This window comes from Hippocampus comes, unplaced genomic scaffold (assembly GCF_001891065.2).
Source record: "Hippocampus comes isolate QL1 unplaced genomic scaffold, H_comes_QL1_v1.1 scaffold80, whole genome shotgun sequence".
Lineage (NCBI taxonomy): Eukaryota > Metazoa > Chordata > Actinopteri > Syngnathiformes > Syngnathidae > Hippocampus > Hippocampus comes.
In genome coordinates, this window is record NW_017806164.1 from 1,005,753 (window position 1) to 1,033,559 (window position 27,807).

Genomic DNA, 27,807 nt, shown 5'->3' on the forward strand with positions numbered 1-27,807 from the left:
TCTAATTAAAATGCTGTGACCGGAATACATTTCATGCAAAATAGGTTGCAGTGGAGCAACAGCAAATAGCAGGAGTGGTTAGCATGTGCGCCACACAGTTAACGTTCTGGTTTAGATTTTTGATTCCTATGCTTGTGTTGGTTTGCTTTGGGTAGTTCAGGCTCCTCCAACATTCAAAAAATATGCTTTTTAAGGTAAATTGAATTGACTCTAAATTATCCAGAGTTGTGAATATGAGTGTGAACCGTCGTTTGTATGTGATATGTGATTGACTGGCAACCAGCCCAGAATATATCCCAACTCGAGCCCAAGGTCAGCTGAGAAAAGCTGCACCAACACCATGACCCCCTATAAACTGTGTAGAAAATGAGTGGATACATATTTCTTTTCATTTCTTTGCTGATTGACTGAGAAGAAAAAATGTCATTCTCCTGCCTGAACATGATTCATGCAGGGTTCATTAGTTAGCTACAGTATTATGGTTCCTTTCGCGATAAAGGCTTACAGGGCAAAAGATAATATTTTGGAGGGCTTGGCTGATTAACTGACTGGCTGATTTGATTGGTGAATATTAGCTTTTTTTTTTTAAATAGTCCCCAAAAAACGGCCATTTTTTTTTACACTAATACATACAACCCCCCCCCCCCCAAAAAAAAACATCTGCCAAAAAATAAAAATAAAAAATCAAATTTTTGTTGATGGTCCTTTAACTTGTAATGTTAAACAAATACTACAGGACAAATTATTATAAAACAGTCAAATGATCTGCCTGTAATTCATAACTTTATTATTGTAAGTGTTAAGCGATCAAAACAAAACTTACTTTATTCTTTGGGTTTTAGTTTTTATTCGGCCAATTAATTGGATATTGGCTTTTTATTATTATTATTTTTTTAACCAATTATCAGAATCAGAATAGATCTAAAAAAAATCTAAATTGGCCTGGCTCTAATATTTCCTCACTTTATTCAGCTTTTCATTGCGGACCAAACTAATGTTGACTAACGTTAGTTAGTTTGTTTGTTTGTTTTTTGGTATGTCTATAAATCAGAACCACTGGTTTTTGTGAGGCAGCACCACAGCCAAAGCTTTGTCTGCCATTTACACGCACGAGCACGTAAATGCACAGAATAAGGCTGGAGAGAAATATGGATGTAGCTCATAACACAAAGAACAAATATTCCCTTGATCGCACTGAACTATACTGGGGATAATACCGAGCAGATGGTACACTGTACTAATTAGAAGGCATGTTTGCCTTTTTCGTTTCATGTGTGTGTTCCACTCAGGCAAGCTTGCCTTTTTAAACTTCATTAAGATATGACAAAGAACCTCTCGGAGATCATTTCCAGCACCGACAAATATTTAATTATTTGACACCAGCGTTTTCAATTTCGGGTCTAAAACGCTTGGCCTGCAAGAACTCCAGACAGATGGAGTGTGAGCGGAATCGAAACGCTGACGTTTTGAACAGCGCGTCGCTGTTTTTAACATGCTTGCGTATTGATTTAGCAATGAAGCACAAGCTGCATCTATGGAGGCAAACATCGATCTGGATCAGGCACATTCATCTTAAGCTTACTCCCAAGTTAATTAACCGCTGTGCCCTAAATCACCGCAGTGAGGTAAAATGAGGGAAATGTTCAGCCGCATGTTATTGACGGTGAGTCACGGTGGTTGTTTGTGTAAACTGACTTCCAGGAAATAGTTTTAACATTGGTGACGGCTTTGAAAGGAGTCACGCTGGCAGAGGCAGAAAAATAAGAAGCAAAAAGAGGAGGGATGCGCAGCTCCTGGGTCAACTGCTTCTTTTAACCCTTTCAGGGACAGCGGTTACTACCGTGGACAGCCTATCATCTTATCAGGTTAGAGATTATGATTATTGGTGCATGAAAGGGTTAAAGTTAACCTCACTTCAACATAGTTTATTGACACCAAGATGCCACAAGATGGTGGCAAATACCCAATTTTTGTAGAAATTAAGTGCCTCCACTTAATTCATACAGTCCCTTGGCAACAAGATGACAGCAAAGCACTACTTTTGCCTAACTGAAGCTACTCAATTCAAGTCAACATAGTTCATTGGTATTAAGATGCAAGAAGATGGTGACAATGTCCTACTTTTGTCGAATTGAAGCACTTCAAATTCACCATAACATAGTTCTTGGTACCAAGTTGCCACAAGATGGTAGCAAAGTCGTGCTTTTAGCCATATGAAGTTCCTCAACTATAGTTCATTGGCATCAAAATGCCACAAAATTGTGAAAAGACCCAACCGCCACCCCCCCCCCCACACACACACACACACAAATCTGGCAATATGCGGGGGCACACTATCAGCAACTGTCATTCCGAAAAACAGTGCAGTATAATGAACATTTTTGCAGCACATTGTTTCTAATGCGAGATGACAGTATTGCAGTGTGTGTGCAGTTGTGATGTGGTGGTAAGTCATCACTGCTGAAGCACCGCTTCTCTCATCAGAGCCTCCTTCCTAACAGTCAGCACATCGAGTCATATTAAATATGTGCCCCTCCACAACTGGCTTATATGCACTCGTTTTGTTTGGTTGGGGCAAATGTCGCGTGTTGTGTCAAAGTCATATGAGAATGAAAACAATATGCAGCTTAATCAGTGAGCAAGCTTCGTTTTTACAGGCAACCTTGACCCCAGAGATAAACCTACACTTGGCAACATTATGTGTGTCATTAGTGCTGACCCAGATGCTCTGAAAAGCGTGCGACTGCACTGCCTTGCATTCCCAGAATAACTCCCTTCAACTTATTACAGACAATGCTCATGGTTAATGTCAGGTTTTTGGTTTTTTTTTTTTTTTTTTAAAGGACAAAGAGGATTTTTAAGCAGTTGTAATTTGTGGGCTGAGGAAATAGTTTGTGTGACAAGAGCACCATCCATTCATATTGGTTTCCGTGCAGTGGAAGCACATTATCAGTTGGTGGCTCTAATACACTATTCACAAAAAGTTAAGGATATGTGACTTTCAGGTGAAATATCAAGACGCACCTAAAATGCATTAAAACCTTTAGAGGTGAACTTAATGTAACCTTTTCTCAGCTTTTGAATGCCCATGTTCAACTGTTAAATGTTTCAGGACTGTTTGCACAAGTTGCCGTTATCCAACGAGGACCTTAACGGCAAAATTGACAACAGGCATTTGATCCTTGAATCCACCAATAAATGTCCTGGTTCAATTAAAGCTGGTGTTTAAACAGTCGTTCTCATCACGCTCTTCACATTTTGACATCATGAGACCAAGACGACACCTAACAATGGATGATCAGTACGTTGCCATTGTGATGCTTTAAACAGAATGTTATCAGACAGAAGTGGCCACTTAGCTTAGCGTGTCAGAGAGTGTCATCAGCAGGTTGGAACTGAGATAATGAGAGAATGGAAGAGTCACAGAAAGATGTAGGAAGCGGACATCCTTTGGCTACATCCCATGCTAATGACCGCTACATTGTTAACAATGCCCTGAGAAACCGGATGATGAATGCCACGCATCTCCAGACATATTTAAGGGAAGTGAGAGGCACCCAAATGTCACATCAGACCATTCGAAACCGTTTACATCAGTGTGGTCTGTGAGCCAGACAACCTACAAACGGCGATTTCCTCCCACATTCCAAAAACATGCATGGCAGGTTAATGGAACACTCTAAAATGGTTGTTCATCTATGTATGCCCTGCGATTGGCTGGCAAACAGTTCAGGGTGTCCCCCGACTACTGCCCCAAGACAGCTGGAATAGGCTCCAACATGCCGGTGACTCAGGTGAGGATAAGCGGATTCGAAAATGAATCAATTAATGGATGGATGGATGGATGAAAAACACATTGTGATAGATTGTATTGTAATATTCACAGACATATATTATTTATCCTCTACAAAAACTATTACAGCATCTTACAGAGTCAGAGTAGTAATAGAAATGCTATTCCCCTTTCTATGTCTGCATATTATACTGCCTCCTGGTGGCCAAAGTGGGTGCACAGTTAAGAAACAGCACAATTAATTGTATTACAGCATTAGATTATGAAGTATAACTGTTTAATTTCTTACATTATGTTAAATTATGCTTTTACTTCATACTTGTATAAAGTACAATATTATGGAGTTCTATTTTTTCCCTGATGAAAATACATCACACATTTTAAATGGGAGGCTGGAACAGATTAATAGCATTTCCATTCATCTCAATGTGTTAATATTATTTCAGATGCAAGTGTTCAGATACGAATGTGACCATGTAATTAATTAAACTCGTACAATAAGGCACCACTGTCACATGTGTACTGTGATTGACTGGCAAGCAGTCAATCACAGTGCACATGCCTCTTGCCAGAGATTAAACTAAAATAGCCGTCAGCTCACTCATCACCATAATGAGAACAAGCAGTTTTGAAAATGGATGGATGGATGCATTTGCTCATTATTTTATGTCATCCATATTGTCTGGTCTTGAGATAATCTGAAAAAGACTCTCTACTTCTTGCTAGATAATGGTCATTACCCAAAAAATGAGAAACAGCTCTCAAATATTTGACTGCTGCATTGCATCACACAGAGTGGTTTCTAATATCTTGGTTAGAGAAGTGAAACATAAGTGACTAGTCCCAATCTCTCAGTCCAGAGGGGGAAAAAAAGACTTTCGGTTTCACATAATTAAAACTAATACACCTAGTTTATTCAAATTAAGTAAATCCAAAGGATCTTTTTTTTCCCAGTGTATGATGAAGGGCACCTCTACAATCAACAATAAATACTATGTTAAACATGCAGAATTCTCCAGTATTGGATCTCATAAGGTGTCCTGATAAAGTGACACAGTTTATTAACAATGGACATGCAGCGTGTTATATTCCAGCTATTCAGGTGAGCCCAGATTCATCCAGTGGGTCGTACAGCCTGCAGCAAATAGTGTGCACAACAATGCCGTGTGAAACACAACACTCACTCACGGCGGAGGGAGACAGCTGGAGACGCATGGTGATGATGCATCCATCTGCATGTTGTGTGTGTGTGTGTGTGTGTGTGTGTGTGTGTGTGTGTGTGTGTGTGTGTGTGTGTGTGTGTGTGTGTCTTACCCTCTGCGGCCAAAGAACACCGGAGCAGGACAAAAAACATCCCAGCCGACAGCGCACACTTTGCAGGCATTCCCACCGCTCCGCTCCTCCACCTGCTCCTTCTTCTTGCACGCCTCCCCTCATCTCCTCCTCCTCCTCCTCCTCCGGCATCCCTCGCCGGTGCAGGGTCTGCTGCCCAGGCTGCCCCCGGCGCACGCTTCCTCAGACCGGCAGCCATATCCGGTGGATGAGTTGCTGAAGTTTGGCGCGTAAATAATACATTGGATCAGGCTTCTGCGGGCTTGTGATCCGGTCTTGCGGCCAGGGTTGCAGGGAGGAAGGAGGGGGGTGCAGGGTGCAAGGGCTTCGGGGTGCCTGACGCTGCGGTGAAGCCAGATGAGGAAATGAGCCCTACCGGTCCACCTCCGCTCGGTCCACCCATCATCATCATCATCATCATCATCATCATCATCATCATCACCATCAGCGTGTGGTGCAGGGAGCGCGCACACACTGCCAAAAGGTTCGAATTGTGCTGCAGCTCCCGGTGTCCAATGTATGAAATATTTAGCTAGATGGTTGACTATTGAGAAGAAAAAAAAAAGATCGCGTACAACCGGTTATACAAACAGGTTAAGCTACTCGTCTTTAAATTCTCTGGAACGTCATTTGGCCGTTGTACCTTCTTTTGTCCACACGGGGTCAGCACAGCACTAGGCAATAAAAGCAGGATGGTTGTGACTGCAGTATTTCGCCACCGTCATCAAGCGTACTCGTCTGCACTTCAAAACAATAACGTGACAGGTTCATTTTAGGCCAACTCCCAATCACTGTGCTGAATAAGAGATCTTCAGGTGAGGGGAATGACAAAGCGCTGGTTCAAAAATGTTTACAACAAATATGGAGGAGTATTCAATTGTTTTGCCTCTCACTCACGATACATTGCTGGCACGGATACATTCCCCTCCAAAAGTATTAGAACGGCCAGGTTGTATTTGTTGTATACGTTTGACCGACCCGTCTGTTGTCCGTTACTCGGTACACCAGTAGGTTCTTTCTTTTTCAGGACATTCCAAATTGTTGCATTGGCTAGGCCCAATGTTTGTGCAATAGCTCTGATTGATTTTCCCTCTTCTCTGAGCTTCCAAATGGTTTGCTTTCATCCCATAGACAGGTAACTGGCCTTTATGTTTGCTTAATAGCGAATTCATTTTGACAGGTGAAACCCAAATTCCAAAAACAAACACTATCGAATGTGTAAGCAATCAATTTAAAAGACAACACCTAAGCAACTTGAAACACCCACCAGTCACACGTTCCAAAACTTTTGCACTTGCAAGTGGGTGGCTTCAAAAAAATGTGCGAAGTGTTGATGTGAGTGCCATGAAAAAAAAAGTCGGGCTTATGAATTTCTGTCTCATATTCAACTTTTGTTCTGAAACCCAAATATTGACTTTGCCACTCAAATACTATTGGAGGCAACTGAAGAAGTACACATATACAGTGAACCCACATACATTCGCAATTCGGCGTTTTTAATTCCCCCTGTGAACGTATCCTCCATTATTCGCTGGAAAAAATCACCTATTTGCTGTTTTCAGGCAGTATTGCTCTGTCACCATCTGGTGGAATCTTGGTGCTGCAAGTGAGTTGTAGAGCATCATAAAAGTAGTCCTTTGCTTCCACCTTGCGGCAACTCATGGCAATGTGCCATGTCACCATTGTGTATTACTTTGCAAAGTACAATGGGGGGGGGTGTCGGGTTAAACTCGCTGTCATGTTAAGGTTTCTATTAGGTTAATTTACAAAAATATTTGCTGAAAACTAAGTTTATCAGTTTGGACAGTATATTCAATTAAATATATCTTGAACATCATTTGCAAATCACTATTGCATTTTTATTGATGTTTAACAACATTCGAATTTCATTTGGAATTTGGGTTGTTTTACAGACAATAACTGAAACAAATTCTGAGTCACTGAAAAAAGGATTCAGTCATCCACTGACCACTCAGACCAAAATGAATAAACAAGCAGAAATTCCCCAACACCGTGTCAATAGATTTTTTTTTTAATTCAAAGTGAATCTTAACAATAATACACCATTTATAAGTCTTACTTCGACACTCACCAAAAGAGTCACCTGGAAAACCCGCTTAATGTGACTAAGTAGAGAAGGCTTGGTCACACCTAAAATCACTGAGAACTAGAGAGGAAACACTAACGCAAACTGTAAAGAGACATCACATCCATATTAGTTTCCCAGTTCTCATACTGTAAATATTGCACAGTGCAATTGCTACATGGCAAACTAGTGTAGCACAGACAAATAAAAAATAAAGCAAATAAAACAAATGAAAAAAACCATCAAAGCCACACAATCATCTACAGGGTTTTTTTAAACAGTAATAGCTCAGATTTCATAATCAAGTGTATTTGATGAACCATCTAGACAGATAATTCCATAACTTGCAGCATGAATTAACTCTGCAGAAAGGGATGAACACAAGCAAAAACAAAATCGAGCAAAACAAATCAAAACGGGAACACAGTAGCACATTGAGACTAATACCGAACCTGAATTAACAGCTCTAAAGGATAAAATCGCAGCAGAAGATTTTTTGTTTGTCATCAACTCAAAACTACAATAGTTTACAAACTGTTTTATCTGTTAAATGTTACACGGATTCTCCAAAAGAAAACACACATTTCTGTAAAGCATGGTGAGGGGTCAAATCCCAAACAATAGGTTTCATCTCCTCGTGCGTCGCATTGCTGGTGAATACTTTGGGAGGAACCACAACACAAGATGACATTTCCCCATGCGCATTCTTGGCAAACTTTTAAGCAGTAATCATCCGCCAAGTGCATGCCTTGTCGCCGAAAGCTTTCGTGTCCAAAATTAAACACCGTCATGATCCGTCAGAAAGCAAAAAAAAAAAAAAAAAGCATACAACCATATCAGTGTCGAAAACGTATCGCGCCTATTAGCGCGCCGTAAATCCGCAAGAATAATCTCCTTAATTCAACAACGAAGAGTGGAGAAAAAAAAATCAACATGCAAGAAGAGAAGTTCCATGATTCCCCAAAGCCAGTGTTACCGGATGTGCTCGACGAAAACAAAGTGACACACATGCAAGCTCATGTCAATAAACAGCTCATCTAAGAACACTTGTGTGGTGCAATGACGGCAAAAATGTTGAAAGTATTGCATCTCGCTGTTTCAAGCCAGTGACAATCCAAAAATGGGTGACGCCATGATGATGTTGATGAAGTTTAAGTGTATTATTGGTACAATCCACCACTCGGCGCCATCCTCTCATGTTTCTATAAACTGATCAGAACAGTCATCTATACGCGCAAAAGTCTTGGGACACGCATCTTGACCGTGAGTCATCAATTAGAGTTGGATAATATCCCTTAGTTCCCGCAGATTCTTAATTCCTCATTTTAGCAAGACAGCTCTATTCTTTCATTACAGTGGGAACAGATGTGGCTCTTTTCTGTTAACGGCGCATGAAGCAATGACTTGATGAAGGAATGACTGACTTTGGAAGAATTCCAGAGGCCTGACTAGAACCTCATCAAACACTCAACTCTTTTACGCCGCTTGCGAAAGCCTCCTTTTGCCAAGCTGCTGTTGTGACATGAAAAAGGGGCGACCCAAGTGGCCTTGCCTGGACTGATGTGATCACTCATCAGATTATCGAACTGAGGGGATGCCGCATCACCGTGTGAAAGCAAATGTATTAATTTTCCTCATTCTAAAAATAAATTACCATTTGAAAAATTGCATTCATTTTAAACAGCCTCAGCTAATGTGCGCTTTTTTTCCCACCTCGGGCAGCTGGCAAAGGTGAAGCATTTTTCTTGTACGACAGTGCTTTGAAACAGTAATCAATGCCGTCATCACACCTCAAGATGCCCGTGACGCAATTTACTTTGGAGTCGGCAAGCCCTCTCACAAATGTCTCCAGTTGCTTCAAAACACTTCCCACTAACCTCCTAACTGGAGCACATAAGACGGAGAACAAAGGACTCTCACTCCAGTTTCGCACCACTGGCTGTTGCGCACTTTAGAGTTCATTTTAAGATTCTATGTTTTTCGCACCACTGGCTGTTGCGCACTTTAGAGTTCATTTTAAGATTCAATGTTTTCCAATCTCACAGATGAGATTCCCCCCCCACCGTCGCCGGTACCGAAAGACAGAATGACCTCCCGGTGGACATTAGATAGGTCCCTTCGCTGTCCGTTTTTTAAAAACAAGTCTTAAAACCCATTTTTATTCCTTGGCATAAAGCACAGCAATGAGACTTGACCCTTTAATCTGTAATTGTTTTTTTTTTTTTTTAGTGCTCAATAAATAAAATGGAGCGACTATGTTAGTCACTGCTCTGACGAGGCCGTTTTGTACGATCTCGATGTAAACGATTAATTGTGAGCCAGGCAAAGGGGATGGGCAAAAGCATTCTTTTCTGCAATTTTCACCTTCTGCCAGTGTCCCAAGACTTGTCCTCATATCGTTTTCGCAGGGTTAATGGACTCTCGCCCTAAGTTCCTCCTCCAATATGCATCTCGAATGTTCTGAATCTCAAGGCACAAAGAGACAGTGCTGCTCGCACTGCTTCAGTTTCAGTAAGACCACACGACAATGGCAGCTTTCCAATTAAAAACATTGAGAAGAGCGTGGGGGTGGGGGCAGCGATTAGAACGCAAGGCAAAGCTGATATTTTTATAACATTGAACAGATAAAAACATTCTAACAATAAATACTAGGTTCAATCAGTTCAAACATTTTTGGAGGGATGAAATTCATTCATTTTTGGGCACGTCGTCTAATCCGTCTTCCTTTGTGGTGAGTCTAAGTGAGTTTAACATGCACAATGATGTTCTTAAGATGTCCTATCACAGTGCTCCTGCACTGGTAGAATATTCTTGATGTACAAGTTAAATTGATACTGCAAGCTACGGTTTCTAAATGTGTACGAAACATCAATATGAAAACATACAAAAATTAAGTTCTACGTCGATACGTCGTTTATATGCTAGGATGAGCCCAAAGGATAGGTTGAAAAAAAGGATCAAATACTGATGCATAAACACGCGCGCACACCTCGAGAAACGACAAATGCAACTAGTGTTCATTATCAGCAATACAGTAGTTACAATGACACTCCAAATAGGAACACGGAAAAAAAAATAATCAAAACCACTCCAATTTTAGGTAATTAGGGACCTACATGCACGCACGCACGCACACACACAAAATCACAACGCTCGGTTCAAACTCAGGAGAAATCACCTAATTTCACAGCTATCGAAGTGGCAATCATCATTTAGCAGCTTATCTATGATACATTCAAGAAAGAAAGAAATGATCCGACTTATTAATTGCCCAATAAGCTAGACAAAACCTCGGCCGCGTTGAAGTACATGTTTGTTTTGTTTTTAATTCATCCACCCCGATTCTACGACTACGTTCTAAGTGAGGTTGATGCAAAGAGTAGCTACCTTGCTCGGGAAATGAATTACAGTCTTTGGTGCTGCCAAGCAACTTCATTTAAAATTAAAGACAAAATTATACACAACTAACTCCGAAAATGAACAGAAAATACACACACACACACACACACAAACACAGATCTACATATATAGATATATGCTATGTAGACTGCTGACACCTGCTCCCACCGTATATATTTATATATGTATACATATATCCTCCCTGACGGAATGTTTAAAAGAAGCAGTCGACACTGAGAAGCCTTTAGCCATCAACAAATGTAAGGGACAAGTTAACTTTGTCACACATGCATAAATGAGAGAATTGCACACAATTAACTCACACCTCATCAAGCATTGGTACTAAATACTCTAGCTCTACAATATACGTCCATATATGTGTGTATATCGAATACTGCATGGTTTTGCTCAGGCTTAGAAAAATCCATACCGTGAATTCATATTAATTTGCATTGTTTTCCTTACCTAGTCAAAGCCATGCCCACGCATGTCAAAACACCAAAGAAACCAAGTGAAAACAGTCCAAATGAAGATACCAAGACGGGTGGGGAGGGGAAAGGCGACTATTGAGATTGTATTGCAGTTTCGTCAAACAGTACAAATACTGTTAGTAATCAGAGTTTCACTAAATAGAAAGTGATTATCAAATATGAAGCAATACTCAGTACTTGCACTTGTACACTAGTTCATTCAGAGAAATAAAAGTTGCTTTTTTCTCCTTAATCAAACAGCAAAGCATCCGCAGCAGCAAAGTATGCTGTTCTGCTTGCATGAACGGAAAAGGAACTTACGACACGCTGAAATATACACCGACTCCAAAGTGTAAGCACCGCCATCTGCGATCCATCACATCCATGCAGACTATGTGCATATATATATATATATATATATATATACACGCACACACGCACGCACGCACACACACACACACACACACACACACACACACACACACACACACACACACACACAGGTACCGCTACTTGCAAAATTAATTGGTTCTGCAAGAAAATTCTTCACTAGAAAATGTAGGTAGAGACGCGTTTTCCATGTAAATGCCCTAATTCGTTCCACCCCCCCCCCCAAAATTTAGACATAATTGTTTCCTGAAGCCTAAAAATGCATCAAAATATGTAACAAATGCATGTTACAATTACATTATTGCACAATAAATGAGAGTTGAGCATAATGTAAAAAGCTTGTCGGCTTTTAACAATCCTTTGAAGATGTCCAAGGCAAACATCAGCATAGTGAGCGATTGCCCGAATGGTGAACACTTTTTCTGGGTGATTCGCATTTACGTAAAACTATCGGAACACCTCATGGCTCGAGGGGCGAATAACGAGGACGCTGCATAGACACATATCTATCTATCTATCTATACGCATAGACACATTCTTTCGTGGTCTCTGTCAGCCAATGGGATGACAGGATGATGCTTGGTAATAGCCAATTGCAGAGCAGCCATCAGGATGTTGCGCTCAGGAAACTCTGAGCTGCGAGTAGCAGCCTATACTGTATTTTTACCTTTCGTATCTTGAAAATTCTTTCGTAACAAGAGGCAATATTTTCCTGTTGAGACGTTTCGTGACTTGAAAATTTCGTATGAAGAGATGGTCGTAAGTAGAGGTACCACTGTATATGTATATTCACTCTCTCACACACACACGCACACGCACGCACCTACACACACACACACACACACACTTAGGATGCATCAAGCGATTGGAATTTCAAGTGCTGCAGTCCAGTACATTAATAGTCTTGTATATAGTCATATATAAGTAGTAACATGAACAATATGTAAGGCACTATGGCTGGGGACAGTTATACAATGCAGCGAGTCTTGTCACACAAAATGATAAGAGCCACGTCTATGGATCGTTCAGTTTACACTTTTGCTCATGCAAGACCACATGCAGCGTGAGGAACGACCCGATTTAAAATCGCGCAATGGACTTTTGACATTGCAAACACCGAAAGACACTGAAAAAGTACAAATACTCGGAACGCGGTACAACAAACACCGTAGACGACATCTGGCAATCTAGAGCTAGAGACTGGGATGGCTTTACAAATGTGGGTGTGTCTTGCTCATGTAAGAAGGCAATATAGAAAAATAGCTGGGATCGGGGGTGCAACGTCAAACTATTCAACACCACCCCAATTATTTACCTGTTTTGAGGAGTATTCGTAGAAGATCCAATGCAAAGGTATATCAAATGTGCAAAACACATTAAGTGTGAGTTTAACTACTCATTCATTCAATCATTCATACATTATTTCCTTCAGATTTTTTTTGCCCAAATAATCTCCAACATCGTTCTTTTTTTTTCTTCCTTTTCCTGTTAAAGCTTGTAGTTCAATTACACCCAAGTCGACATGATTCAAAAAATAGCTTGCTTTCTCTGTGGTTGTGCCATGGTTTTTCGAAATGAAAAACCATGTTGCTTGTGGTTTAAGACAGAATTCGCCCCGTGCGTTTAGCCCTCGGGTAGTGAGAAGAGTACCTGGGTACTCATGCTCAGATGTAGGGGTATTGGTTTATTTTGGTGGGGCTGAGTGGAAAACCGGCGTAGGCCGGCGAGGCAATGTAGGAATGCGGGGGGAAGAGGGGCTTGAATTGACCTTGGGGATGCAAAGTGGGGGAGGGCAAAAGCCGCGGATTGATGCCCACTGTGACCTGATGCACGATGCCTGCTGGGTGAGAGATGCTGTAAGCGGGCTGAAGGACGGGACGCGAGGCCCCGGGGGAGGCCAAGAGGTGGGCCACCGGCGCGGCCGTGACCAGAGGACCAGACGGGGGATAGGACAACAAGGTGGGTTGGGAGTGCGGGTGCCCTCCAAGGTGGGGATGGCCTGCAGAGTGGTTCGGACTGCCGTGGGACAGGGTGAATGCGGGCCCATGTATGGTAGGGGGGATGAAGGCCTGCGGTCTGCGGGGGGCAAAATTGCCGTTCCATTCCTGGTGGCAGGAAGTGAAATGCTGGACCTGGAGGAGATACAAATCAGTTTTCAACAACAAATATCATACATGTGTTTGCCACTAGATGGTGATGTTTCCCAGGCTTTTCATTTCAACTTTTGAAATCCAATGCAAAGCTGTCGGAAAGGAATAAATATGGCCAATTTGCATATTGGGGAAACAATATCTACATTGTAGCAATGGTTATCAAACTTTTTAGGCCAGGGTTGGACATTAGCACTGCGTGTAAATATGGAAAAGAAAAAAAATGTACTTATATAGTGATTTAGTTAAAGGTCACTGCAAAGCAAGTTATAAAAAATGTACTCAAATGTGGAAAAACAAAAATGCTAATGTGTTGTACTGTACTTATGCTTGATTTTATTTCATGTTTTAAATGTTATACATTTTAATTGTATTTAATTGCGTGATTCTTTCAAGTACTCAATTGTACTCGTACCACACTTGGAGAAGCACTGATTGAGATCATATTTGTTTCATCTTAGAATAAGATCATTCAATTCACCCCTCCTTATTCCGGGAAATCTCCATTGCAGTCCGACAACTCACTTAGTGGCATGCAAGCACGAGGGTGTGACTGCTACAAGTTCTCACCTGCCCAAAGCCTAAAGGTTGCTGCTGCTGGGGCTGGAATGAAGGGGTGATCTTTTGGGAACGGTTGAGGAGGGGAGTAGAGTGGTGATGATGCCGCCCAGAAGGGCCTCTCCCTTTGGATTGGTATGAAGACTCCAAAACTGAGTGAGAAGCGAGGGAGAAACATAGAGATGAGGATGACATTCATTTCTTGTGTAAATTTAATTTGTGCTGCAAAGTCAGAAGAGCAAAAGAATGCCGCTGCTAAAAGTAGATGACAAACAACAATTGTGGCAGAAGGCTTTATCAGTTGTCTGCTATTTTAGAAGTTTGATCAACTCAGAATTTTCAACATGGTCGAGTGGCTCCTCTGAATGTGATCTTGAAGATTATAAATAGACATATTTGCGGGATCAGGGAGGAACTGGTAACTAAGCTCTTTCATAGAGCTTAAAGAGACGCCAGATCATCAGCTATAAATATAGCTGGTACCCCCGGAATAGCAAGCCGTGCCCTTTTATGTGGGGCCGCAGTTGCTGGTTGGAGGTGAGACATGACTTTGACATGAAAGGTGATACGACTGAATGATTTCTGTGAAGGATTTACATTGCAGCCTTACCTAGCCCCAATTTGAGCATGTAAAAATAGTGCTGTGGGGCAGGGCAGTGTTAAATAAACATTGGGTCAAGACACATTGACGTCCCACTGGCCACAACTGTTATAAACCCTACTCATGGCGTGTGGAAAACCTCTTCTACGCGTGAATGAATTTAATGTTCAAACTTTTGCGTTGATGACATCCAGGAAATGTGTTGACTAGTAGTCATCCACGTTTTGAATAGTTAATGCGAAGCAAATCCCACATGCCACGTGTAGCTTTATGAAGCTCACTTCCACACAGATACACAGGCTAGCAGAGTCAGTTTGGAATTAGACTATTGGCAGAAAATAAACATCCATTCCGTAGATGGGCGCAGATAAATCAGTCAGGTCACCCATAATCACCTGGGAGAACCTCTGTGGCCGACTAAGATGGCGTAATCCCAGGCCATGTGACCTGTAGAGCAGACAGCAGCAGTAGTGACTAGACTTTTGAGCTACCATGACCTAGCACTTGCTGCTCTCCTGCGTGGCCAAGGAATCCAGGGGTCATTACTCACTTAACGATACACTAACACAGAGATCTGCATGAGTCAGTTCGAAAATGGAACATCAAAGTCATTACTGGCGCATTGGTGAGTGCACAATATGCGGTCAGCATTACCTGTGTTAACAGGTGTTTCACCGACGCCAGTGTTGTTGTTCAGTACCCTCATCGGAGGAACTGCGGCCGTACGCAGGGCTGGCTTTCTGGCCTCGGTTTCCAGGGCAACGCAAGTGACACGAGGCTTGCAGTTCTGATTGCTGTTTACCATGTACCGCCGCTCGGGAAAGGGACTGTTGTTATTGCCGTTGGAGGCAGGTGAAATGTCCACTGTGTCACACCCACTTTCCTGTTCATCATCAGACATACTGTAGGCGAGAGGAGAGGGGGGGGGGGAAACATGACTGACGACACTTTGTTGTGGCAAAACACTGTCGCTCAGGGCTTTATCGCGATAGTCTGTATTGATCATACCTGTTGGGATGTTTGCAGGGTGACGTGCTAGACTGCACGGAGGCTGAAGAGCTGGTGCTGAGCGTGCTGTCGGGGCTGCTGAGGGAACACACTCTCTCCATGTCAACTGTGCTCTGGCATGCCTCGCAATCTGCACTTCCTTTACATCTGACAAAGATAAAAAGACATTTACACCTGAGCCAAAGCCCTTTTTGTTCTCGGAACCTGGCATTGTATACTCACTCGCCCATTGAGTGCCTTTGTGCGCCTTCCTCTTCGTCACTACTGATGCTGATGACGCTGACTGATGGGCTGGTGAGCTCCGAGATCACCATGGCGTGCCGCTGCTCCTGCGAAACCGAGAGGTCCTCGCTGTCCGGCTCTACTTTACAGCAGTTGTCGTTGTCATCTTCCTCTTCCGCCTGCTCTGTTTCTTGCTCCTGTATAACAGCATGCCCCTCTTCGGGGCACCTAGCTTCTTCCCCTGCTGCCACTTCCACATTCTTTGCTGTATCAGCCATTTTTGGGGACTGGCATGGTAGATTTTGGATGTTTGTGTTTTGGGAAAAGCTGCTGCCTCTGTGGGCAGAAAAAAACATGTCACCATCACATCATGAACAAGAGCGTTGATAATTAAGTTAAATCTTCACTGGGCGCACCGAATGTAAAATTCATTGAATGAACTTATTCACTGCCAGCTTTTGACAAAGCAGATCCCCATATTGCCACCATTTTGAAGGATCTTTCAAACCCCACAGAATATTGTGTTCTGTGATAATATAAGCATTGGACCTGCCAAGAGTCTCTTCTTTCACCAGAAAAAAAGAAGTTTAGCCTTTTCTGTTCTTTACTAATGGCAGTGGAACATGGGTTGGTTACAATAAAAACAGTGGTTTCTGACCAGAAAGCAGAAAAAAAACCTAGCTTTTTGTCACAGGAAGCATGTTAAGCGCAACAATGATTTCAACATTTAAATGTTTTGCTTTTGTGAAACATCAAACTATGAACCATTAAAAAAGACAGAGAAAGGGCTTTTGGTTGCAAAAGAATTCATTTGCAGATAAACTGGAAAACACCCGGTGAGTGACATTGACTCACTGCATGACTTGAGTGTGGTTTTTTTTTAAATGGCATTTGCCATTCACTCAATAAAGTGCATAATTACAACCGTAGTTGCCAAATGGCAGGTGTTTTTAATAGTCCTCCTACTTTATTTCCCATCATAAGAGAGGCACAATAGAGGCAGCACTAGTGAATGGAATGCATTGTGTCTGCTGATTTTAATTTTTCCTGAATAAAGCAACTCACATGACATACCTGTTGGTACAAGGCTTTGCTCTCTTGTTGGCAGCGGGCTGCGGCCACACCACATGTGCAATGCCTATGTTTATTGGCTGGTGGGCGGGCATGGTCATTTGGTTGGTTAGGAACGGCTGAGGGTGGGCAATCATTGAGCTGTAATGGTTACCATGGGGACGCACTTTCCTGCATCGAGAACATTGCACATTGAGCCAAAAGCCTTTAGCAGCATTACTGACAAAATGGTCTCAGTCCCAAAGGACACACATATGACTCACCAATCATTAATATTCAAAGGAGACGGCTTTCTGTGTCTGTGATGCAGCGCAACCAAATCCCACTCAGTAGTAAAACAACTTAAGCTAATGACACACTTACTCTCGATATTGTATGATACTATGTAGCCAAAATGGTTGAAAACAATGGATTGAAGTGCATTATTGTTTACAAGGCATGACTAACAGCTCAGATTCAGCTTACCCCCAGTCACCCACTCTCGGTGGGCCGGCCACTGCATCGGATGCTAAAGTGGTTGGCGCTGGGGGAACTGATGTCATCTGCTGCCAAGTGGGCACCAGAATCTGCTGGGCTCGGTTTGACCAGGCCTGTTTTAGTGCAGAGAATCCAAAGGAGACACATTTATCTCATTAGTGATCACGTTCAAACACAATTTTCATGTCATTCACAAAAACTCCACATTATAGCATTGTCTCTGATTTCAAAATTGGGCGACTGCACTACCTGCGTGATAACTCCTGGTCTGATTTGGATGGGCTGGATTGGGGGCGCTTGAGTGACCAGAGGCACAGAGGCCTCCATTCGAACAGAGTAGGCCGCTGGTTTCACAGTGTTGGTGGGTATTCCTGCAGGGATGAAATACAGAATACTTGGTTACAGTTGGTTTCTTAATGTTTGAGGAATATGGTTCTTGAACCGCTCCAAATGCAAAACGCCGTGAGATAACTTTTGATTTGAATTAGTACTATAAAAGCAAAATTAAGTGAAAAGGAATCCAATGACACATACAAACGTAGAATAACCGACCTTATAAATACAACCTGTACTGTAAATGAGTGTAAAATGTACACATCCTACCTTGAATGGTGGGTGGACATAAGATGAGTGCCTGCTGAAATGAATCGTTGGCTCCAAACTGTCCACTTCCTGGTTGTAATGGTATTCCTGGGTGCAACACCGAGGGGGCAGATGGCGCTAATGCCTTTAAAAATAAATAAATAAATAAATAAATAAATAATAATAATAATAATAATACATTTTGATGACACATTTTAAAATGGTGTTAAAAAAAAGAACCACGTCCCAAAAATGTATTTCCATGTACTGTAAATGAGTGTAAAATGTACACATCCTACCTTGAATGGTGGGTGGACATAAGATGAGTGCCTGCTGAAATGAATCGTTGGCTCCAAACTGTCCACTTCCTGGTTGTAATGGTATTCCTGGGTGCAACACCGAGGGGGCAGATGGCGCTAATGCCTTTATAAATAAATAAATAAATAAATAAATAAATAAATAAAAATAATAATAATAATAATAATAATAATAATACATTTTGATGACACATTTTAAAATGGTGTTAAAAAAAAGAACCACGTCCCAAAAATGTATTTCCAACTTGAAGTCCAATTTAATTATTTATAATTTGCACTAAATGTAATGTAATAAAATAGAGACTGTAGTGTGCGAATGCCATTTGGGCATGTTGCCTCTGCCTCACTATTCATGCAGTTTATCATTACATTTACTGGATACTGAGAACTGGGCCTATATTTTTCTGCTATAGCTTCTGTGTGGTTGCACATGATTGTTCACACAAAGCCGCACGTCATGAGGTTAAACAATTACAAGTCCTTATTACTGTAGTGCATGTCACTCAATATGGTCTCCCGAGGTTGAATAAAGAGGCGAAATCAAAGAGGTTTCCTGGATTTAAAATGCAAACGTCAGCCTTGCAACCGGGACATATTTTGGAAAACTTACTTTCTAATTGCCCGTATACAGTTGAGTTCATGACCATCCATCAAGTGAGAAATTAAAATTAATTTGCAGAACTATTACCCCAAAGAGCATTTTTCCGCCCATGACTTGCCATCTAGAGGGTTCAAGTGACAGCAAGACTACGCTGTCCTAAACACTTTGTCAAAGCCCCAAGATAAGCAGAGGTGCATCCAGTTTTGCTGGATGAGCAGACTATGATGCTTTAGCTTACAGCATCTGCTTCTGATAAGTGAGACACGTGATCGTTTAGTGAGGTGGTCAATGTGGTGTTGAGCCAACACTGCATCTCAAATCTTCAGCCTTGCTCAAATTAGATTGATAAAGGATGTAAAGTTTGCTGTAATTCTTGATTGATGGTGTATTTTGGCACAGACAAATGTATTAAGACACCTTGGAAATGTAAAAAATGTTAACTTGACTTAATTTACTGGGGAAAAAAATGCATGTCTCCTTGGATCTTTGGTGTTTTCTTGTTTCCAGATAGCATTTAACGAATCTGTAATTTGAAGATTTGCATTAAGGAGGGGCACTGGCAGAAAAAAGGGCCAGCTCCTTATTTCTCCTCCGCAACCAAAGATTTGCAGCGTTGCCATGACCTCAGGAACATGACGTGATTTTGTTGCCATGACAGCAGTGCCACAAGGCATTAAGATGGGCAGGTCTGCAGTTGTGAAGGCAATAAGGGCAAGGAGTTTTTTAAACCTTCAGACAGGATATGAAACATAATATTTTCTTTTAATGTTAGCTTCATTTCCAACCCAAGAGAAAAATAATGATTTGATATTATCATGATAGTTGTTTTGAAAATCTACAACGCTCAAGGACTTTCTGTATAATTGCATTACTTCAATTACTGCCACTGCTCACTTCAAAAAATGCTGCAAGGATTTTCTGCACCAACTGCACAACCGTCAAAGTACTGTATTGCCCCACTGATCACTTTATCTCTGCTCAATGACTGCACATTGTCGCACAGCTGTCATTGGGTGGTACTACTGTACAATGGTTCCTTTACATAACGAAAAGTCTTTCAATACGTATATGTCATGTCTTTGTTTATCGTAGTTGCTTGTTATTGCAATACCGGAGACAAATTCCTTGTGTGTTCGACACACTTGGCCAAGAAATGATTCTGATTCTAAGGTTAAAACACCACATTCCAATTTGTTGTTTGTTGATTCTCCTAAATAGTCAGTGTGATTTCCAGCGGATAAATTCTGAAAAATCACCAACTATATTATATATTGGACATCCAGCAGCCGTTTTGAACTTCCTTTCATGAGGACCATTCAGTGTAGTGTGTGGCATTTATTAGGAGCTAAAACCACTTGAAAATTTATCGTCACACATTTCTGACCAAAATCAGGAGTGGCTGAAATACTTTATGGACAACTGCAAGCATTTGGAGGATCCTGCAGTGAAATGTTCGTCACAATCCAGATATACCAGCCGTTTAGAGTACGGTATACTGAATGTAGATGGAAAGGTTTTGTTCTTGAACATCCTCATTCTCACACAAATGTTCACTCAAATAATTCTATGATTCTGTCATTTTCACTGAGAGGCAATGGAATACAACGAGACAAGTATAGACAGCAGGTTGTAATGAAAACACTTCAGTGACATCTTACTTGAGGGTGGACAACAGTCATTTTGTTGAAGGGATGGGTTACTGTGGCTGCAGCAGGAGCGGCCCCGGGTCTAACGAAGGGGCCCTTACTCCTGTTGGTTGCGTCATACGTGTTGGGACGGGTTGAGCAAATATCCATGATGTGGAAACACGACTTCACACTGTGTGCAAGAGGTGAAGAGGTCAAATTGACACACAACCTTTTATGTCTGCAAAGGTGAGTTTCAGTGGACTCACTGGTTGCTATGAGGGAAGTCGAGCAGGTGTTGCATTGTCACAAAGGGGTGACTGAGCGCTTCAGCAGGGGCGATCCTCTCCTCTGCATCGATGAGCAACATTTTCTTCAGCAGACTCACAAACTCCCGGCGGTCTGCCTTCTCTGCGACTAAGTCGCTGCCTTCTAGATTCATCACCAGGTTCACCTGGAACAAAATATTTAAATCAACTCAGTCCTGTGAGATAAAAAAAAAATACTTTTAGCCATGATATTATTTTCCAGAAATTATATATGGTGAAAACAGTTCAGACATGGATTAGAACCTGTGGTTGTGTGGGAGTTGCCTGTCTTCTGAATAAAGGATGACTCAAACCTATTGAGGTTTTGGTTTTTTTTCTGTTCAACGTTTAACTGAGGAGAAATTAAGATTTAAAAATGTATTCGCTCTCTCACACACACACTTCCGCAGATAAAAGACCCACATCCTCTAACGCAAGGTAGGTCCATCACAAGAGCAGCCCACAGGCCTGGTCTAAAAATAGGCACCAGTGATGGGACACAGTAAACACTGGGAGAGATTTATAGAAATAAACTGCTGTATTTGTTTTCACGTGGCAGGGTAAAGCAGGGTATGAAAATGGCTGGCACTGAATGAATTAACATGATCGATGTCATCACATAAACAAATATCATTTTATTAGTAGTAATAACAATAATATATAATAACCTATGAAAGGTAATTTGGGCAAACGTGTTATTTCTAAAGTGTCTATCAAACTCGTAGACCTTTGCCGTAATCAGTACCCAAGAAGTGGTTCTCACTTTAACAAAGGTTGGTGAACCCTGCTCTAAAGATTTGAGTTGGACATACATGCACTATGTCATCCAAACAGCTGAAGATGTACTTCCTCGCTTCTTTTGATTTCATCCCCGTCTCAGCCTCATGCTCATCTGTAGACTGCGGAGACAGAATATGTTTAGTAGTAGGGTGTCAGTGGAGTTTAATTATCAGAGGTGGTTTCGGTTTTATTGTCTGCAGATAAAACTGCTCACCTTTATCCTCCAGACTGCATAAGGTGAGTCTGACTCTCTGCAAAAGAAACGCATTGTCTTTGTCCCTGCATTCAGTAAATGTTCTCCAGGCAAACCTTGTGTCTGAGAAATGTAGCGAATCTAGTGGGCCAGAAAAGAGGATTGAAGAGAGAAAACAAGGGAGGAATAAACAATAATGATATTAACAGTTACAAGGAAATTTAAATCATTTCATATCCACACAGTGACACTGTGCTTACTGTTAAGGTCAACAACAGTGACATCATTCTGTAAAGTCCCTGACAGTCAGAGCCGCTGGGTACAGATTGTCTCCGCCAGGGCACTGCATCACAGACCTTGAAGATTGCAGTTCATGTGAAACAGTTAAACCCAAATATCCCTGTGCTGATGTCTGACAGGTGTCAGGGTCTTTGCAAGTTAGCTGTGATAACAAGGTTCTCTTGCGCTAAATACCAGAAGCCTTCCTTGGTAATGATGGCTCTTCGGTGGAGTGCGCAACAGACACGCACGCAGGTTTATGTGAGGAGGCCAGTGAGAAGCCTTGCTGACGTCAATCACACTTCAGCGTTAAGGACAACAAGCATTTCAGATTCAGCACTGCAAAGACTCATGGAGCCACACAGTGAGAGAGATGTGTCACACGATGTCAATCATTGTGGCACAAGTATAACCCCAAATGATAAAATCCTGTTATATCACACTATTTGCTTGGCCAGTATGGTAGAGAGCATATGTAACATTTCTAAAAGATCAACTCTTGCGGATTATGTTTTAAAAATTGAAAAACATCACATGAGTGGAAGCGGTTTAAAAAATGACAATGATACGGGAGGGAAAAGTCTTGCATGAATTTTCCAAGGCTGAAAAACAAGGCTACAAAACAAAGTTTTAAAAAACAAAAAAGTGGAACAGGGACACAATGACGTTGTTGAACAGCCTCCAAAATGACGGTCTATATGGATGAAGACAGTGCTGAGTTACATTATTGTAAAGAAAAAAATATGTCCATTTGTTTGATTCATTCCCAAGATGTACAGTAAATCAGAACAAAGAATGTAGTCAAGTCCAGTCAAATTAAACTAAAAAGTCATGTACAGTGTGGACATGTAAAGGTCTTATTTGTGCATTTTATTTCTAAAGTAAGTATATTAATCAGTCCCCTCAAAAGTATTGGAAAGGCAACGTCAATTCATCTGGGTTTCAGATCAAAAGATGAATATGAGAAAAGTTCTGAATTGCACCTTTTACTTCATTCAGATTGGATCTTGCAAATACGTACAGAGATGAGCCACAAACGTTTTGGAACAACGTTTTATGGACTGTTTAGTCCAAGATTAAACTCTACCAAAGTGATGGAAAGGCCAAAGTATGGAGAAAGTTCGCATGAAAAAGTGGTCTCGGTCCACTTGCAAGTAAACTCCAGTGCAGTTCAGTTCACAAGTTGAATTGGTTTTGACCCCACTCTTAATTTCAAACACTCAATCTAAAATCATGTTTCACCACTGAAAAGAATGGAACTGCTATTAATCCGTTCCAGCTCCCCCCCGCAGCCCCAAAAAAACAACTACCAAATTTTCAACAGTGTGATAACAAAAGTAGCATTCTCCAGTAACATTCTTTAAAACCAGAGTTAATTAATTAGAACACACACACACACACACACACACACACACACACACACACACACACACACACACACACACACAAAATAATAAAACAGACATACTACGCATAGATTTGATGATGAAACAGTGAAAAATGTTAAGATCTGATATAAGATGACAGTTTTGTTTGCCAGTCCATAGTGTTTCGCATCGTGCATTAGCATTAAGCCAGTGAACTTTCATTACTGCGATTTTGGATAAAAATCTTCAATGTTTAATTCTTTTAGTCTTTAGTTTTACAATGACCCTAATTGTTGGAGTGGCAATGAACTTGTTTTCCACAAATGCGAAAAAGATGCTTCAGTTAATTTAATTCAATCCAATTTGGGAGCTCGGTAATACTGAAAACTAGAGTACTTGCGCTACTATGAACCCATTGTAACCAGACTAGAGGTGTTTCTCATGCTTGACTACTGAAATTAAGAGTGAACTAAAAGGAAGAGGAAGGTAAGAGGAGGAGGAGGAGTCTGAGTTATAAATACAATATGCTGTTTAAGATGGAACCAGACCCCATGCAGAAAGATAAGTACAAAATGGAAAGGAAGGAGTGGCTTCAGCCAGATCCCCTCCGTGGAAAGTGGATGACACCTCACACCAGCAGGCAGCTGCCTCACTGTGGCATCTTTATTTTGGTCAGCTTGCTGTTTAGACTGGGTATTCACTGTTTATTAACAAGGGGATACTGAAATGACAAAAAAAATAGTATCAACCTTTGTTGATACTATTTTTGTAAAATGCTCCAAATTTGAGAGAAAAAAAAGTTAATTATGTTTTAGTGTGTGTTTGTGTTTTGTTCATCATATATGTTTTGATTGGAGTTGGTTCATTTGTGTGAAACTTCACCAAACTTCAAACGTTGATTTGAAAATAAGATTTTTTTTTTTTTAACTTGGTGGAACTTATTTCAAAATGAACTAAATAAAAAATGCTATTTTTCCCCTTTCCCAAGTGGAGCTTTCTCACTGTGAATTCTTATGAGACCAGACTGTAATACTTCTACGTATCTGGTGAAAATGTGCAGGCAGGCTTGGAGAATTTCAGAATGCAGAGGGGAACAGCAGTTGCAAATGAATTAGCCAAAGTCAGCACTCGCTCAGTGTTTGTTTGTATCTTCCATAGCGTATTCAAGCACACCATGGGACTACAGGTTGCAGTGCTCAACATAAATGAGTGCACGTCTTTTGAAAAGGCTTTCATCCATTTCTCACTGAACAAAAGAATTACCGGTATTTTGATTCAGACACATTTGTGTTCAAGTGATTTTTGCTCGACGTATATATTTGCACTCATTTTTGCAATATTTAATTCATCTATAACAGCAATTACTATTCTTGAATGTGGACTGACATTTCCAATTTGAAATCAAGGGCAGACAAACTATTTTGTAGCGTGGTATGCCAAAGTAAATGGTCATTCTCAAAGGAACCCCCAACATTTTCGAACAAATCTGTTGGGGTGCACTTTATTTATGGTGAGCACTGTACATGGATGGTAAGCGTTCAATCACAAAACCAGAATCCTTCCCAAACTACAAATGATGTTTATTCGAGCTATTTTAATCAATAGATAATGGTAGGCAGCAGCATGCTAAATACAAAGTTCCAGGTATTTACGTAGATGATTCACTTCTGCCACACTTAACATGAAGAGCATTTCTGTGAACCGGTCGATAATTCCTTCTCACCAATTGTCAAGCTTCCTTTTTAGTCACTCTCACATCTCCTATTTTTAGCAACTTTTATCCAAACTCATCTGCTCATCTGAGACTTCAGACTCCAAGGAGTCTCTTCATGAAGTGAGGATGCTCACATAAAATATCCCTAAGGCAACATTATTATATGCAGTCTGCCTATCGCGAAGTAAGATTTTAATTTTGTGACTTGTGTTGTTAGCAAAGGTCAAATCTGTTTTAGAGGTGTAAAGCGATTTCTCCTTCCCCCTGACCCAGGAAATGAAACAATTTAAAAGCTGGTCAAAAAAAAAAAAAAAAGTAAACCCTTGATGGGCTTCAGGGGAAATTGTGGGGAGGCTGATCAACATCAGGTAGGGTGCGGTGTGGCACACATAGGCTTTGCTGGCAGGCTTTGAGGGGATAGGGGAAAGCGGCTCAGCTTAAGCCCTGATCAGTCTGGTTCCCGGAAGACACCGTCAGAGGTCCACTGGGACGACCAAAACCCATTTCTCCTCAGTCTACCCGACACCAGCTGACTGTTAAATTAAAAAATGTACATTCCTACTTGGAAAAATATAGATTTTCGCTGTGTCTAATAGAAAAACAGGTCTGAGAGTTAAACACCAGTTTTCCATTTGACCACTATTGCATTTTGGTCCTAGCTCTAAGTTGTCTCAACAAAACTCAAGGGAAATCTCTGCATCATCAACCAAAAGCTTCCGCAAACTCAAGGAAATCATTTTTAAAAATGCATAGAATGGAAAGTCAGAACCACTGTGGACTGTCACATTTGGAAAGTTACATGAACACTAGAAAAGCAAACTGAAGAAGGGGAAAAACATGGAGAGGTGGAAATTTGTGGTGTTATGCTGCCCAGACAGACACATGGATAGTGTTATTGTGGCTTGGATATACATTTTTGGAGGTCCAACTATTTTTAGCATTAGCCTCTTGAGTCAGAAGGCAGTAAAGTTGCTGCAATATGGGGAAGATCCACATAAGACAAAACATTAAAAAATAGACTCAAATACAAAACACACACGAGACGTCGCTCCAGAGTATAAGCCGAATTGTGGGCGGGGTGATTTATTTTATAAAAAACGAGACCAAGAACAGTAGCGCTCAGACTCGGCCCACAAATTTCCATTCCCTAGTTGTGGCTCTTCTGCTTCCATTTCTTCTTCTACTTTCTTTTGACGGTTGGCATATACTTTTGGTGTATTGCTGCCACTTTCCTTAGCATGCTATAAAAAAGATTTCCACCGACAGTAATGCACGACTACTTCTTCTACTTCTCCTTTTTTCGACTTCTTACACTTCTTCTATCTTTTCGTAGTTGGCAAACATTTTTGGTGTGTTACTGCCGGTGGAGAGAAGGTAGCAGTAATGCACAGAAAGTGAACACGCTTAGAGAACGGGTATTATGAGAGGCAGTCTTAGCTTGAATTTGAAGTTATACCTGAGATCAGCCGAACAATGGGGAAAAAAGTGTGGCATAGTTCGAAAAATACGGCATATAATATCTAATAAGTAAAAAGAAAGTCAGCGTAAGCTAAAAGCTGTCGCGGGAAGATGGTTACCTACCTGGTCATACTCCAGGGCCCCGGGGTAAAGGGGCCAGCCCAGGAAAAGCTCAGCTATCACACAGCCCAGGGACCACATGTCTATGGCTTCACAAAATGGCAATCCCAAAATAATTTCTGGAGCCCTGTAGAAAAGACAAAAAGTAATACAATAATTGCATTACAATATAAATTACATTAAAGAATTACTTTCATTTCATTTTTAATTAGTCGATTAAAAGTGATGGCATCATCCAAGATATGAACAATAAGTGGTATTAGGCAATCTTCACTGATAAAAACACAGATTTCACATGATTACATCTTTCATGTCAGTGATTATTGTTTGGAGGAAATAATCAATTCTCCATAGGATTCCGCATGATGGCTGTCGATGGTTTAGAGTGGGAAATAGTATGCATCCTTCGTTGAGCCGGATTGGCCATGCATGAGCAGGCTCGGCCAGTGGGTTAGGAGGTCGGTCAGGCTGGGATGAGAGTTTAGACAGTGTTAAATCGCCTCCACCCACACAAAAAAAATCAGCATTAGAATTTCTTCATTTACATCAAGGCTTTCAGTTTCTGTCAGTTAATTGGTCATGAGTTAAGAATGAAAAAAGGATTAAAGAGAAGGAAAAAGTGCTATTTTGGCTGTTTGGTGTCATTAAAAAAGTGCACATAAAAAACAAAACAAAAAAAAAAAAGTAGCACAGACATTGCTTTCCGGTCAATAAAAACAGGTCACGAAAATGGCACCTGTATCTGTATTAAATATTCAGAAGCACTACGAAAACAGCTTTGTTAGACCATTGGACGGCGTTTACGTTTATTAGCTTCTCCAACAAAAATGTACTTTACGACACCCCTGAGGAGAGCCGCATGAGTGTTACTTCTATACCTGCACACCAAACCAAGCGATTAGCATG

General features: G+C 41.1%; 2 protein-coding genes and 1 long non-coding RNA gene across 5 annotated transcripts in view; all 3 read right to left on the reverse strand.

Annotated features, from left to right (window-relative positions):
- kiaa1549lb (KIAA1549-like b) overlaps positions 1-6,271 on the reverse strand; it is a 47,273-nt gene extending 41,002 nt beyond the window's left edge. Inside the window, exon 1 of the mRNA XM_019895860.1 lies at positions 5,108-6,271. Coding sequence (XP_019751419.1) covers positions 5,108-5,324 — 217 coding nt within the window. The 5' untranslated portion in view covers positions 5,325-6,271. The remainder of the gene's footprint in view (positions 1-5,107) is intronic.
- Positions 6,272-7,134: 863 nt separating this feature from the next.
- On the reverse strand, positions 7,135-11,515 carry LOC109531533 (uncharacterized). Its single transcript, XR_002171194.1, has 2 exons — positions 9,201-11,515; positions 7,135-9,146 (listed from the first exon to the last, which is right to left on the reverse strand). It is a non-coding gene; the product is annotated as an uncharacterized LOC109531533 (long non-coding RNA).
- A 991-nt stretch (positions 11,516-12,506) lies between these two features.
- hipk3b (homeodomain interacting protein kinase 3b) overlaps positions 12,507-27,807 on the reverse strand; it is a 30,401-nt gene continuing 15,100 nt past the window's right edge. Inside the window, exons 3-17 of one of the 3 annotated variants that reach the window (XM_019895857.1) lie at positions 26,905-27,028; positions 21,985-22,104; positions 21,803-21,889; positions 20,952-21,136; positions 20,716-20,875; positions 18,439-18,562; positions 17,807-17,928; positions 17,546-17,670; positions 17,075-17,251; positions 16,010-16,345; positions 15,788-15,934; positions 15,434-15,681; positions 15,175-15,226; positions 14,191-14,330; positions 12,507-13,602 (exon numbers count right to left, since the gene is read on the reverse strand). In XM_019895857.1, the coding sequence (XP_019751416.1) occupies positions 13,094-13,602; positions 14,191-14,330; positions 15,175-15,226; positions 15,434-15,681; positions 15,788-15,934; positions 16,010-16,345; positions 17,075-17,251; positions 17,546-17,670; positions 17,807-17,928; positions 18,439-18,562; positions 20,716-20,875; positions 20,952-21,136; positions 21,803-21,889; positions 21,985-22,104; positions 26,905-27,028 (2,656 nt within the window). In that variant the 3' untranslated portion in view covers positions 12,507-13,093. The remainder of the gene's footprint in view (positions 13,603-14,190; positions 14,331-15,174; positions 15,227-15,433; positions 15,682-15,787; positions 15,935-16,009; positions 16,346-17,074; positions 17,252-17,545; positions 17,671-17,806; positions 17,929-18,438; positions 18,563-20,715; positions 20,876-20,951; positions 21,137-21,802; positions 21,890-21,984; positions 22,105-26,904; positions 27,029-27,807) is intronic. The other 2 variants (XM_019895859.1, XM_019895858.1) reach the window with 2 other exon arrangements.